Source organism: Lontra canadensis, unplaced genomic scaffold (genome assembly GCF_010015895.1).
Source record: "Lontra canadensis isolate GAN:19392208 unplaced genomic scaffold, GSC_riverotter_1.0 scaffold1, whole genome shotgun sequence".
Taxonomy (NCBI): domain Eukaryota; kingdom Metazoa; phylum Chordata; class Mammalia; order Carnivora; family Mustelidae; genus Lontra; species Lontra canadensis.
Window position 1 is genome coordinate 81,054,194 of NW_022630995.1, and position 12,053 is coordinate 81,066,246.

Below are 12,053 nucleotides of genomic sequence, written 5' to 3' on the forward strand. Positions count from 1 at the left end.
GATTAAGATAACTGCAAATAGCTAAAATATTTACAGTAGATATAGAATTGTATTATTAGAAATATAAATCATTAGGTAACAAGAAATATATTAAAGTTATTTTTTAGACAATTATAAGCCCAGGATGCTATATGAATATCATCTTGACATCATACCTTCTTAATCAAAATGATAGGGCATCTTTTGTGCAAGAATGTCCAAAAATAGCATTTTTCATAATAGCAATAACTGGAAAAAATCAAAATATCAGCTACCAACTGGATAAAGAAAATGTAGTATGTCTGTAGTATAGAATATTACTTAGCAATAAAAGCATCAATATCAGCAATGACATAGATTAATCTCAAATATACTATATTAGTTGAAAAAAGCCAGATACATGAAAACATATCATATGGTTCCATTTATATGAAACTTCCAACAAAAAGCAGATCACTGATAACCTCAAAGACTGAAATTGAGTGTTCAGACTGACTGCAAATGATTGTAAGGGAGCTCTCTAGTGTGATAAACTGTTCTAAAACTGAATTCTGGTGCTACTGAACAACTATACAAAATCTCTGAAAGTCATGAAAGAGTACACAAATGGGTTAGTTTTAGGGTATGTAAACCATACCTCAAAAAAGCTATAACAAAACAAAACCAAAGACCACTCTTCAGGGAACCTCAATTATGACTGTCAATCATACAGTTTCTGCTACAAGTTTATCAAAGAAGACTGATTTTAGAGAACTAGGATAAAGTACTGATTTTCAAAGTATAGGCCTAACCAGCATCATCAGCATGACATGCGAACTTGTTAGAAGTGTACATGCTCAAGTCCCACCTCCATTTACTAAATCAAAACTCTAGGTATGGAGTTGTTTAATTTGTTTCAACAAGCCTTCTAGGTGAATGTGATACTTGCTGAAGTTTAAGAACCAGTGGAGGAAGGGGTATGCTAACTATTCTTCTGCTTAAGATTTTCCAAATTTTATGACTGCCTAATCAAATCTTGGGACAGTTGCATACATGAACCATCTGAACCTTGTCCCTAGCCCTCATTGTCTTTATAGGTAGGAACTGCCTTTATAAAACCAGAATAATATAATGCTGTTGGTGTTCAATGAAGATTGACAGTAAAAAAAAAAAAAAAAAAAAATGCTGCACCAGGACTGGCAATTTAGTTTTCTTTTCAAAATAAAATGCCTTTGAAGCAGGACTAAGCAAGTGTTTTCTGTAAATTAAAGACAGTATATATTTTTGGCTTTTCAGGTTATAAAGTCGCTGATGAAACTACTCAATCCTGCCATTGTAAAATAGCCACAGATCACATGTAAGTAAAGGTGTGGCCAGATTAGGCCATGGCAAGTCAGTTTTGATTTATCATGTACTCACTGTATCAGAGCAGTTAGATATAAATCCAAATACTGGATTTACACTTTGCTTACAAAAGAAGTCATTACAACTATATTTCATATATTCAGTAAGGTAAAGGAATGTATAAACATATCAAAAAGAGATAAAGATGATAATAACTAAACTTCTAGAGAAGAAAAACATAAAAGCTGAGATCAAAAATGCACTGAATGGGTATAAAAATATATTAGAGATTAGAAAAGAAAAGACTGATGAAGACATGGGAATAGAAATAACCCAAACAAAACAGAAAGAAAAAGAAACTTGGGAAGAAAAAAAGAGAGAGCATTAGTGAGGTATGGAACAACTTCAAGTATTCTAATATACATGTAATTGAGTTCTTATAATTGAAAAGGAAACAGAAAAGAAGTACAGAAAAAAATAAGTTTTTACAATGTAGAATGTTGGGGCACCCAGGTGGCTCAGTCAGTTAAGTGTCTGCTTTCAGCTCAGGTCATTGATCCCAGCCCCATAGGGAGCCTGCTTCTCCCTCTGTGGGTGCTCTCTCCTCTCTCTCTTTCTCTCTCAAATAAATGAATAAAATCTTTTTAAAAATAATAAAGTGTAAAATGTTAATTTAAAATAATGGCTGAAACTTTTCCAAATTTGATTAAAAATATATACACACATATATCCAAAAACTCAAAAGCCTCAAGCACAGGAACATGAAGAAAATTATACCAAGATGATCATAATTAAATTGCTTACCACAAGGGATAAAGAGAAAATATTAAAAGTTGCCAGAAGGGGAATGCAAGCTGGTGCAGTCACTCTGGAAAACAAGATAGAGGTTTCTCAAAAAGTTGAAAATAGAACTACCCTCCGACCCAGAAATTGCACTACTGGCTCTTTATGCCAAAGATACAAATGTAGTGATCCACAGGGGCACCTTCACCCCAATGTTTATAGCAGCAATGTCCACAATAGCCAAATATGGGAAGAGCTTAGATGTCCATCAACACATGAATGGATAAAGAAGACATGGTATACATATAAAATGGAATATTACACAGCCATAAAAATGAAATATTGCCATTTACAAGGATGTGGACAGAACTAAAGAGTATTATGCTAAGTGAAATAAGTCAATCAGAGAAAGACAATTATCATATGATCTTATTCATATGTGGAGTTTAAGAAACAAGGCAGAGGACCATAGGGGAAGAGAAGAAAAATGAAATAAGAGGAAATCAGGGAGGGAAATAAACCATAAGAGACTCATAATCAAAGGAAACAAACTGAGGGTTGCTAGAGGGAAGGGTGGTGGAAGGATGGGGGGCTGGGTGATGGATACTGGGGAGTGTATGTGTTATAATGAGCACTGGATATTATATAAGACTGATGAATCATAGACCTGTACCCTGGAAACAAATAATGCTTTATATGTTAATTAGCTGAATTCAGGATTTTAAAGTGGGTTCCTGTGAGCGTCAACCACTCTGAAAATTGGCCAGATAGAACTTGGAGAAAGAGGGACGTAGTTTCTGTAAACTTGGAGAGAGAAGTAGCAGAGGAAGTAGAAGGAAGAGACGGGAGTGTGACAGAGCCAATGATAATTGGCTCACATACCCAGATGGATATCTTTATTGGATATTCAAGGCCTTATATCTGTTGGGCTCTCTGTATTTATCCACTCTCTTTTTTTTTTTTTAAAGAAATTTAGTTATTTAATTAGAGAGCATGTTTGTAAGCGGGAGGAGGGGCAGAAGGAGAGGGAGAGAATCTGAAGCACACTGTGCATTGAACACAGAGCCAAGGCAGGGCTCAATCTCATGATCCTGAGATCATGACCTGAATGAAATCAAGAGTTGGGCACTGAACTGACTGAGCCACCCCAAGCACCCATATCCTCTTTCTTTCTCACTTGCTTGCTTGCTTGCTTGCTTTTTTAAGATTTTATTTATTTATTTGACAGAGAGAGACACACAGAGAGAAGGAACACAAGCAGGGGGAGTGGAAAAGGGAGAAGCAGGTTTCCTGCCAAGCAGGGAGCCCAATGCGGGGCTCAATCCCAGGACCCTGGGGCCATGACCGGAGCTGAAGGCAGAGGCCAATTGACTAAGCCACCCAGGTGCCCCTCCACTTTCTTTCTTAATATTTTATTTTATTATTCCTGCAGTTAGCAAGGCTGAGTTCCTTGCCAAAGCCTTCATGAATCTTGATTATTCCCACTTTCAATGTGGAATGATAATACCACACATGTAGTAAAGTAGGAAGAAAATATTCCTTACCAGACCAATACAGATTTATGCCTGAAAACATAGCCTGCAAACTACATAAAGCACAATTTTTCCTCAAACTTGCATTCAGTTTTCATAAATATTGAAGTTTTTTATAACATACAGACTAATATTTCAAAATCTGATGAGAATTAACAAAAAGTCATTTAAGACTACTATTGATCAGTTACCCTCTGGTTGGAAACTTCCATTCAGATATTCAAGGGTCTTCCCTGAAAGCCACACAACAAAAACATCGTAAATTAATTAAACAATGAGGCCACTGGACGCAGGTGGCCTAATGCCATGTTGGCTTACATAAAAAACCAAAATCTGAAACTGTAAATACCCAAGGTTATGAAATTGAAACATAAGGAAAACCAATCACAAACAGCGAACCAGGCTATAAGCTATAGCCAGTGTATAATTTCTTTACTTTGTCTCTGCCATTTCTCCATAAAAGTCTTTCCCTGAATTCCTGTCCATGGAGTGCTCCTGACTACTTCTGCTCTGGTACTGTCCTCTTCCAACCAATTTTTGTTCAGCTCTTAAAATGTTCTATTCAGGCCCTTACTGGGTTGGATGACTCCTACCCACATTGGGGAAGGAAATCTACTTAACTAAGCCAATTAAAATACTAATTTCATCCAGAAACAGCTTCACTGATAAACCCAGAAATATTGTTTAACCAAATATTTGGGCAACTTCTGATCCAGGTGACACATAAAATTAACATCACAAAGGATAATATAGGAAAATCAATCATATTTCTACATAATAGCAATAAACAATTGGAAACTAAAGATTTTAAAGCACCATTTACAATAGCACCAAACCATAAAATACAGATATGGCTAACAAAATATGTACATCTAAACCTGCTCAAAGCTCAATAAGAAAGCAATTGACTATATACTTCAATAAAAAATTAAAAACAGGGGCACCTGGGTGGCTCAGTTGGTTAAGCATCTGTCTTTGAGCATGATCTCAGGGTCCCGGGATTAAGCCCCAGACTGAGCTCCTTGCTCAGCAGGGAGCCTACTTCTCCCTCTCCCTCTGCCTACTGCTCCCCCTGCTTGTTCTCTCTCTCTCTCAAAACATGCTCTTGTTAAATAAATATATAAAATGTTAAAAAAAAATTAAAAACATAAAATAAGTTAAAAAATAAAAAGAAGGGCTCCTGTATGGCTCAGTTGTTAAGTGTTTGCCTTCAGCTCAGGTCATGATCCCAGAGTCCTGTTCAGCAGGAAGCATAATACTGAGGTCATGAGACCTGAGCCAAAATCAAGAGTCCACACTCAAACAACTGAGCCACCCAGGAACCCTTCCCCCACCTCACTTTTCATCTGTCAATCTTTTGGTATACTTTATTCAGCAGAGAGCAGATTTTTCTTTAAATCATCCATAATTGTTTTTCAAACTGAAAGTTAATCTATTCAACATTTTTTTTCGACTTTATTTTTTCAGTGTTCCAAGATTCACTGTTTATGCATCACACCTAGTGCTCCATGCAATACGGGCCCTCCTTAATATCCACCACCAGGCTCACCCAAACCCCCACCCCCTTCCCCTCCAAAACCCTCAGTTTGTTTCTCAAGAGTCCGAAGTCTCTCATGGTTCGTCTCCTCCTGGGATTTCTCCCAACACCTTTCTCCTCACCTTCTCCCAATGTCCTCCATGTTATTCCTTATGCTCCACAAGTAAAACCATATGATAATTGACTCCTCTGCTTGACTTATTTCACTCAGCATAATCTCCTCCTGTCCACGTTGATAAAAAAAAGTGGGTATTCATCCTTTCTGATGGAGGCATAATATTCCATTATATATATGGACCATATCTTCTTTATCCATCCATCTGTTGAAGGGCATCTTGGCTCTTCACACTTAGGTGACTGTGGCCATTGCTGCTATGAACATTGAGGTACAGATGGTCTTCTTCTTACTATATGTGTATCTTTGGGGTAAATACCCAGTAGTGCAATTGCAGGGTCATAGGGTAGCTCTATTTTTAATTTCTTAAGGAATCTCCACACTGTTTTCCAAAGTGGCTGCACCAACTTGCATTCCCACCAATAGTGTAAGAGGGTTCCCCTTTCTCCACATCCTCTCCAACACTTGTTGTTTACTGTCTTATTAATTTTGGCCATTCTAACTGGTGTAAGGTGGTATCTCAATGTGGTTTTGATTTGAATCTCCCTGATGACTAATGATGATGAACATTTTTCCATGTGTCTGTTAGCCATTTGTATGTCTTCTTTAGAGAAGTGTCTATTCATGTCTTCTGTTCATTTTTTGATGTGATTATCTGTTTTGTATGTGTTGAGTTGGAAGAGTTCTTTATAGTTCTTGGATATCAGCCCTTTGTCTGTAGTGTCATTTGCGAACATCTTCTCCCATTCCATGGGTTACCTCTTTGTTTTGTTGACGGTTTCCTTTGCTGTGCAGAAGCTTTTGATCTTGACAAAGTCCCAAAAATTCATTTTTGCTTTTGTTTCCTTTGCTTTTGGAGACATGTCTTAAAAGAGGTTGCTGTGGCCAATGTTGAAGAGGTTACTGCCTATGTTCTCCTCTAGGATTTTGACAGATTTGTGCCTCACATTGAAGTCTTTTATCCATTTTGAGTTTATCTTTGTGTATGGTGTAAGAGAATGGTCAAGCTTCATTCTTCTACACATAGCTGTCCTATTTTCCCAGCACCATTTATTGAAGAAACTGTCTTTTTTCCACTGTATATTTTTTCCTGCTTTGTCGAAGATTATTTGACCACAGAGTTGTGGGTCCATATCTGGGCTCTCTACTCTGTTCCACTGGTCTATGTGTCTGTTTTTGTGCCAGTACCATGCTGTCTTGGTGATCACAGCTTTCTAGTAAAGCTTGAAATCAGGCAATGTGGTGCCCCCAGTTTTGTATTTCCTTTTCAACATTTCCTTAGCAATTTGGGGTCTCTTCTGGTTCCATACAAATTTAGGATTGTTTGTTCCAGCACTTTGAAAAATGCCAGTGGAATTTTGATTGGAATGGCATTGAAAGTATAGATGGCTCTAGGCAGTATAGACATTTTGACAATGTTTATTCTTCTAATCCATGAGCATGGAATGCTTTTCCATCTTTTTGTGTCTTCTTCAGTTTCTTTCATGAGTTTTCTGTGGTTCCTTGAATACAGATCCTTTACCTCTTTGGTTAGGTTTATTCCCAGGTACCTCATGGTTCTTGGTGCTATAATAAATGGAATTGATTCTCTAATTTCCCTTTCTATATTTTCATTGTTAGTGTATAAGAAAGCATTTTTATGATTTTTATACATTGATTTTGTAGTCTGCCACATTACTGAACTGTTGTATGAGTTCTAGTAGTTTAGGGGTGGAGTCTTTTGAGTTTTCCATATAAAGTATCATGCAATCTGTGGAGAGAGCAAGTTTGACGTCTTCTTTGCCAATCTGAATACTTTTTATTTCTTTTTGTTGTCTGATTGCTATTGCTAGGACATCTAGTACTATGTTGAACAACAGTGGCAAGAGTGGGCATCCTTGTCATGTTCCTGTTCTCAAAGGGATAGCTGTCAGCTTTTCCTCATTGAGAATGATATTCCTGTGGGGTTTTCATAGATAGATTTTATTAAGTTGAGGAATATTCCCTCTATCCCTATACTTTGAAGCATTTTAATCAGGAATGGATGTATTCAACATTTTTTTATCATAGAAATATTGGATTGACTCTATCTTCTTAATATTTGCTAATTTTTTGTTCCTATTTTTTAAAATTGGAAATTGTAGTACACTAATAAAGATTAATAAATGTGTATATAAATTTAAAAATAGAGAAGACTTAAACTGAGAACAAGAAATTAAGTATGGAAGAAATTCAAGTTTTCAAGAGCACTTTATTTAAAAAAAAAAAAAAAAAAGCCCTGGTGCAAATAATGAGATTTAACTTAAAGAGCTTACTTTACCTAGGAAGGCAAACACAGAGTTGATACCCACATACCCACCAATTAGAACAACACATAAATTCCAGATGTAGGCAAGCCTATATGCAGACCTTTCGAATGGAATTCTACCCTTCTCTCAGGGTAAATATCATTAAATTTTTGTATTAACAATTCCCCTTGCTGTTGATGGTTCCCATGTGCTATGCATATACCATGAATTTTGTTTTATATGATATTAAATTGAGTGAACTCCTTTGTGTCTAGCTTATTTTATACATCTTCTATTTTTTTTATATATCTTCTATTTTTAAGATTAACCCATTTTGTCACATGTAGCTTTAGTTCTTTCATTTCCACTGCTGTATATTTTCCCTTTATATGAATATAGCACATTTTACAATACAGTGTACTATAAATGGGCATTTTAAAATTTTCACTTGTTTTTTTCTATTATGAACAACGTTACTGTAAGTGGTCTTTTGGTAAACATTTACAAGAATATCTCTTAAAGTGAAACTGTTGGGTTATAATAGGATATGTCACTGTGATTTTAATTGGCAAATGCAACAAAGTAAAGATGAGAGCATCTTTGCAAATTTACTGGCCATTCAGTTTTTCTCTGTATGAATTTCCACTTAATGTTTCATCTACTACTTTTTCTGTTGATATTACCATTTTTTATGTTGATTTTTACAATTTAAGATTTTTATTATACCAATTTTTTATTACTTTTATGCACTACAAAATTCATCTCCTAATTTGGGACTTCCATTCTCTCCACAATGTACTGAAGAGTATAAATGATCAATTTTAATGTACTCAGATTAAACAAGGCAAAAAAATCTTGTAATTAGCCTGAACATACTTATTGGAATACTCTAAGAATGGTTAAAAAAATTTTTTTTGGCAGGAAGTCTGCTTCTTCCTCTCCCTCTGCCCCTACCCCAAGCTTGTGCTCTCTTGCTCACTCTCTGTCTCAAATAAAAAAATAAAAGTTTAAAGATATTTAAAAGAAGTAACCTTTCAGTATTCATAGTAATAGTAGTATTTAATATTATTCTAAAACTATTTTATCAAAGGATAAATAAGTAAATAATCCTGCTACTGTGGTTAGGAACAAAGATTTTCTTTTCTAAGTAAAAAGCAGTACAAATACAAAACCAAACAAATTAAAATTAAAACCTTTAATCCTAAAGTTGAACAGAAAATATCAACATGAGTTTATAATGTATTTTCCACTTCTTTTTTTTAATGATTTTACTTATTTACTTGAAAGAGAAAGAGAGACAGCAAGAGAGAGCATGAGCAGGGGTAAAAGGGAGATGGGGCTTGATCCTAGTACCCCGGGATCACAACCCAAGCAAAAGGCAGACGCTCAACCAACTGAGCCACCCAGGCTCCCCTAGTGTATTTTTCTTTAAAAAAGAAAATCTCTAAACTCTTTCAATCAAAAAAACCCAGAAACAATAGACAACTCAGTAGCAACTCAAGCACTGACAAAACGTTTATCATGCCTGCTGGCAAACAAAACAGTTAAAACAGCCCAATTCCACCTATCACAGAAGAAAGCAATGCAAGATGGACTTGGAGCTAAAAGCCAATAACTGATGAATGGCAAAAGGATCAATAACTACAACAGGGGCACCTGGGTGGCTCAGTCGGTTAAGCATCTGCCCGCAGCTCAAGTCATTATCTAGGGGTTCCGGAATCAAGTCCCCTGTTGGCTCCCTGCTCAATGAGAAGTCTGCTTCTCTCTCTTCCTTTGTTCTTCCTCCACCCCCGCTTGTGCTCTCTCCCTTTCTCTCAAATAAAATCTTTTAAAAAATTAACTACAATACAGTGAAACACATCTAATACATTTATGAAACCACAAGGATAATTTAAAATGAACACAAAAATTAAATGTCATTGGTCATCAATGAAAGATGTTAGGGAACCAGTTCATTACTTTGAAAACTAGTGAACAAAGAGAAAAAATTGAGCACTTATTCTCTTTTCTATAAGAACTCTATCTGAGGGTAAACAAATAGCCAATTAGGGGGAATTTCTCTTTATGAAAGTATTCTACTAAATTTAAGAAGCAATGATAAAAACATAATTATCACCACTTTGCAGCCCCTTGTGACATAAAAGCTCCAAGCAATGATTATCAATGGCTATTAAGGCCATAATGAGACAGACAATTGAGCATTATGTGCCTCTTGGTAGAAATATTCAATAATTATCTATGACATACTCTCACAAAAATTTAAGCCTCAATCTGATGAAGCCTCTATATCAAAATAATAGTTACAGAAAATTCAGGACCAGAAAACAGACTGAATGAAACTGAGGTGATGCAATCAGCAAAACCCAGAATGTGAGACATTCTACAGGACAACCCAGTTCCTTCAACAATAAGTTGCAAGGAAAAAAATTACTTTGAACCTATAGATTAAACAAGACATATCAATCCTGGAATGTTCAAATTCATATGGATCCCAATTTTTTTAAGTGATAATTGAGGAAAAGTGAGTACGAACTAGATATTTGATATTAAGGGATTAATATTAATTTTAGCTGTGATGATGGCATATGTTATTTATGTGTTTAAAAGGTTCTTTTTAAGGACACATACATAAATATGTAGGAATGAAAAAATATTAATAAAAATCAGAAGTTTGCTTCAAAATTATCTAGTGGGAATAAAGACAATGAGTGGAGCTAAGATGAAACAAAATTGACTATGAAATTAGTAGCAAATGGGTACATGGGGGTTTCATTACATTACACAATTTGTTTTATTTTGGCATATACTTGAAGCTTTCCAAATTAAAAGTTTTTCTTTAACCTGCCTTCATGAAAAGCTATAACAAAACCACTTACACTTGCCTGAAAATGTCGGATTCAATTTATGTATCTCCCAAATGTATTTATATGTTCACACTAAGCTAAGGCCTTAGGAAAAAAGAATGGTGTTAGTTGTATATTTTAGGGAATCAGCAAGTCAGTGAAAAATTTTATTTCAAAAAGAGAAGCATTTCCAGCAACCTCAAAATCAAATGAGACACATAAAGAACCAACCAATCCTGCTTGCTTTTCAGTAAGCATCTGGGTTTGAGCATGTTGTGGTGTTACAACAGATGACTCCTACATCACCTGTGTGATCACCTGCCTGTTCAACAGAAGTTAAGGTGGGATTATACTGTAAGGCTGACTTACCAAATTTACAGTCTGTACTGTCAAGTCTCTAAAATGTTTTGAAGTCCGCCAAAGGATAAGTAACAGTTGAGTTTTAAAATTCTAGTCTTTTACCAGATACCTAAACATTTTCCACAGATAGAAAAGCAGCAAACTTTGAAAACAATTTAGAAGTGCTTTAATACTATTCAGAAACTATTACACACAAAAGCAGATTTACATACCTTGCCTGGACTGTGAAGGTGCTACCCGAGCTTCTTGGTTTGGCTCAAAAGGAAGTTCAGGTGTTAGGTTTTCGAACTGCTCTTTACTAATGAGATTTAGCTTCTTAAAGTTCTCAACTTCTTGCTGAAGTAGAATGGAGGAATCTAATTACTCAACTGGCTAGGAGAGTGACCAACAAACAATAATTGTTACCAATCTCAAAAAACTGAGTTTTTAACTACAACAGAAAAAATGTCCTAATAAAGAATCTAGCATTATACTTATTAACAATTAATGTTTAGAATCTAAAAGAGGCACAGAGAACCCCCAAAATATTATGAATATTATATAATTAAAATACATTATAAGAGCACACATTCTAAATCATTCATTATTTGTTGAGCATTTACACACAAGTTCACTAGGGTATTATAGAGGTTACAAAGTAATCTAATAATGTATGTTCCCTACCCTTAAGGAATTTACAAGTTAGATGGAAAAAAAGAAAGGTACACAGAAAAATTAGTAATATTAGGCAGCATACGAAAAATGGTAATATTTGGTATAAGAATTGAGATCATCAGGGAGGCATTACAGAAGAGATGGGACAAGAATGAGAAATTCAGATGAGAAGCTTAGAATAAACAATCATTTATTAGAAAATAATTCAGCTAATGAGAAAAATCTATATAGAATCGGTGGCAAAAAGGCCTGATATGGAAATGTGAGAAAGCTATGAGAAGACCTTTATACTAGGCCAAGAAGTTTTTACTTCATTTTCTAGTAATAGGAAACATGTGATGAAAAATAAATCTAGATGGCCCTGGAGGTTCATTTCCAACCCCCATTTATAAGGTTAGCAGCAAGAAGGCTTAGTAGGTCTGAGTGTTTTGAGCCTGAAGGAAGAACAGGCCATCCCTACCTCTTGGGCTGCTGAAGCTTCCCTTTTCTAATGACTGTTACATAGTCACTTAAATGTTCTCTGCCCTGACCTACATATTAGAGAGGATTAGAGAGTAGAGGCCAGTCTTTAATGTAAGGTCATTTGGCCATGGTGCTTGAGGACCATTCATGCCTGGCCTAAGCTGTGAAATAAAAAGGGAGTTTGAGAGATTCCCTGCA

At 35.5% G+C, this 12,053-nt stretch overlaps 1 protein-coding gene across 5 annotated transcripts in view; it reads right to left on the reverse strand.

The window, feature by feature from the left end:
- The window catches only part of LARP1B (La ribonucleoprotein 1B), a 123,767-nt gene that overhangs the window by 27,792 nt on the left and 83,922 nt on the right, over positions 1 to 12,053 (reverse strand). For all 5 annotated transcript variants that reach the window (XM_032857897.1, XM_032857877.1, XM_032857886.1 and 2 more), the window contains one exon: positions 10,952 to 11,075. In XM_032857897.1, the coding sequence (XP_032713788.1) occupies positions 10,952 to 11,075 (124 nt within the window). The remainder of the gene's footprint in view (positions 1 to 10,951; positions 11,076 to 12,053) is intronic.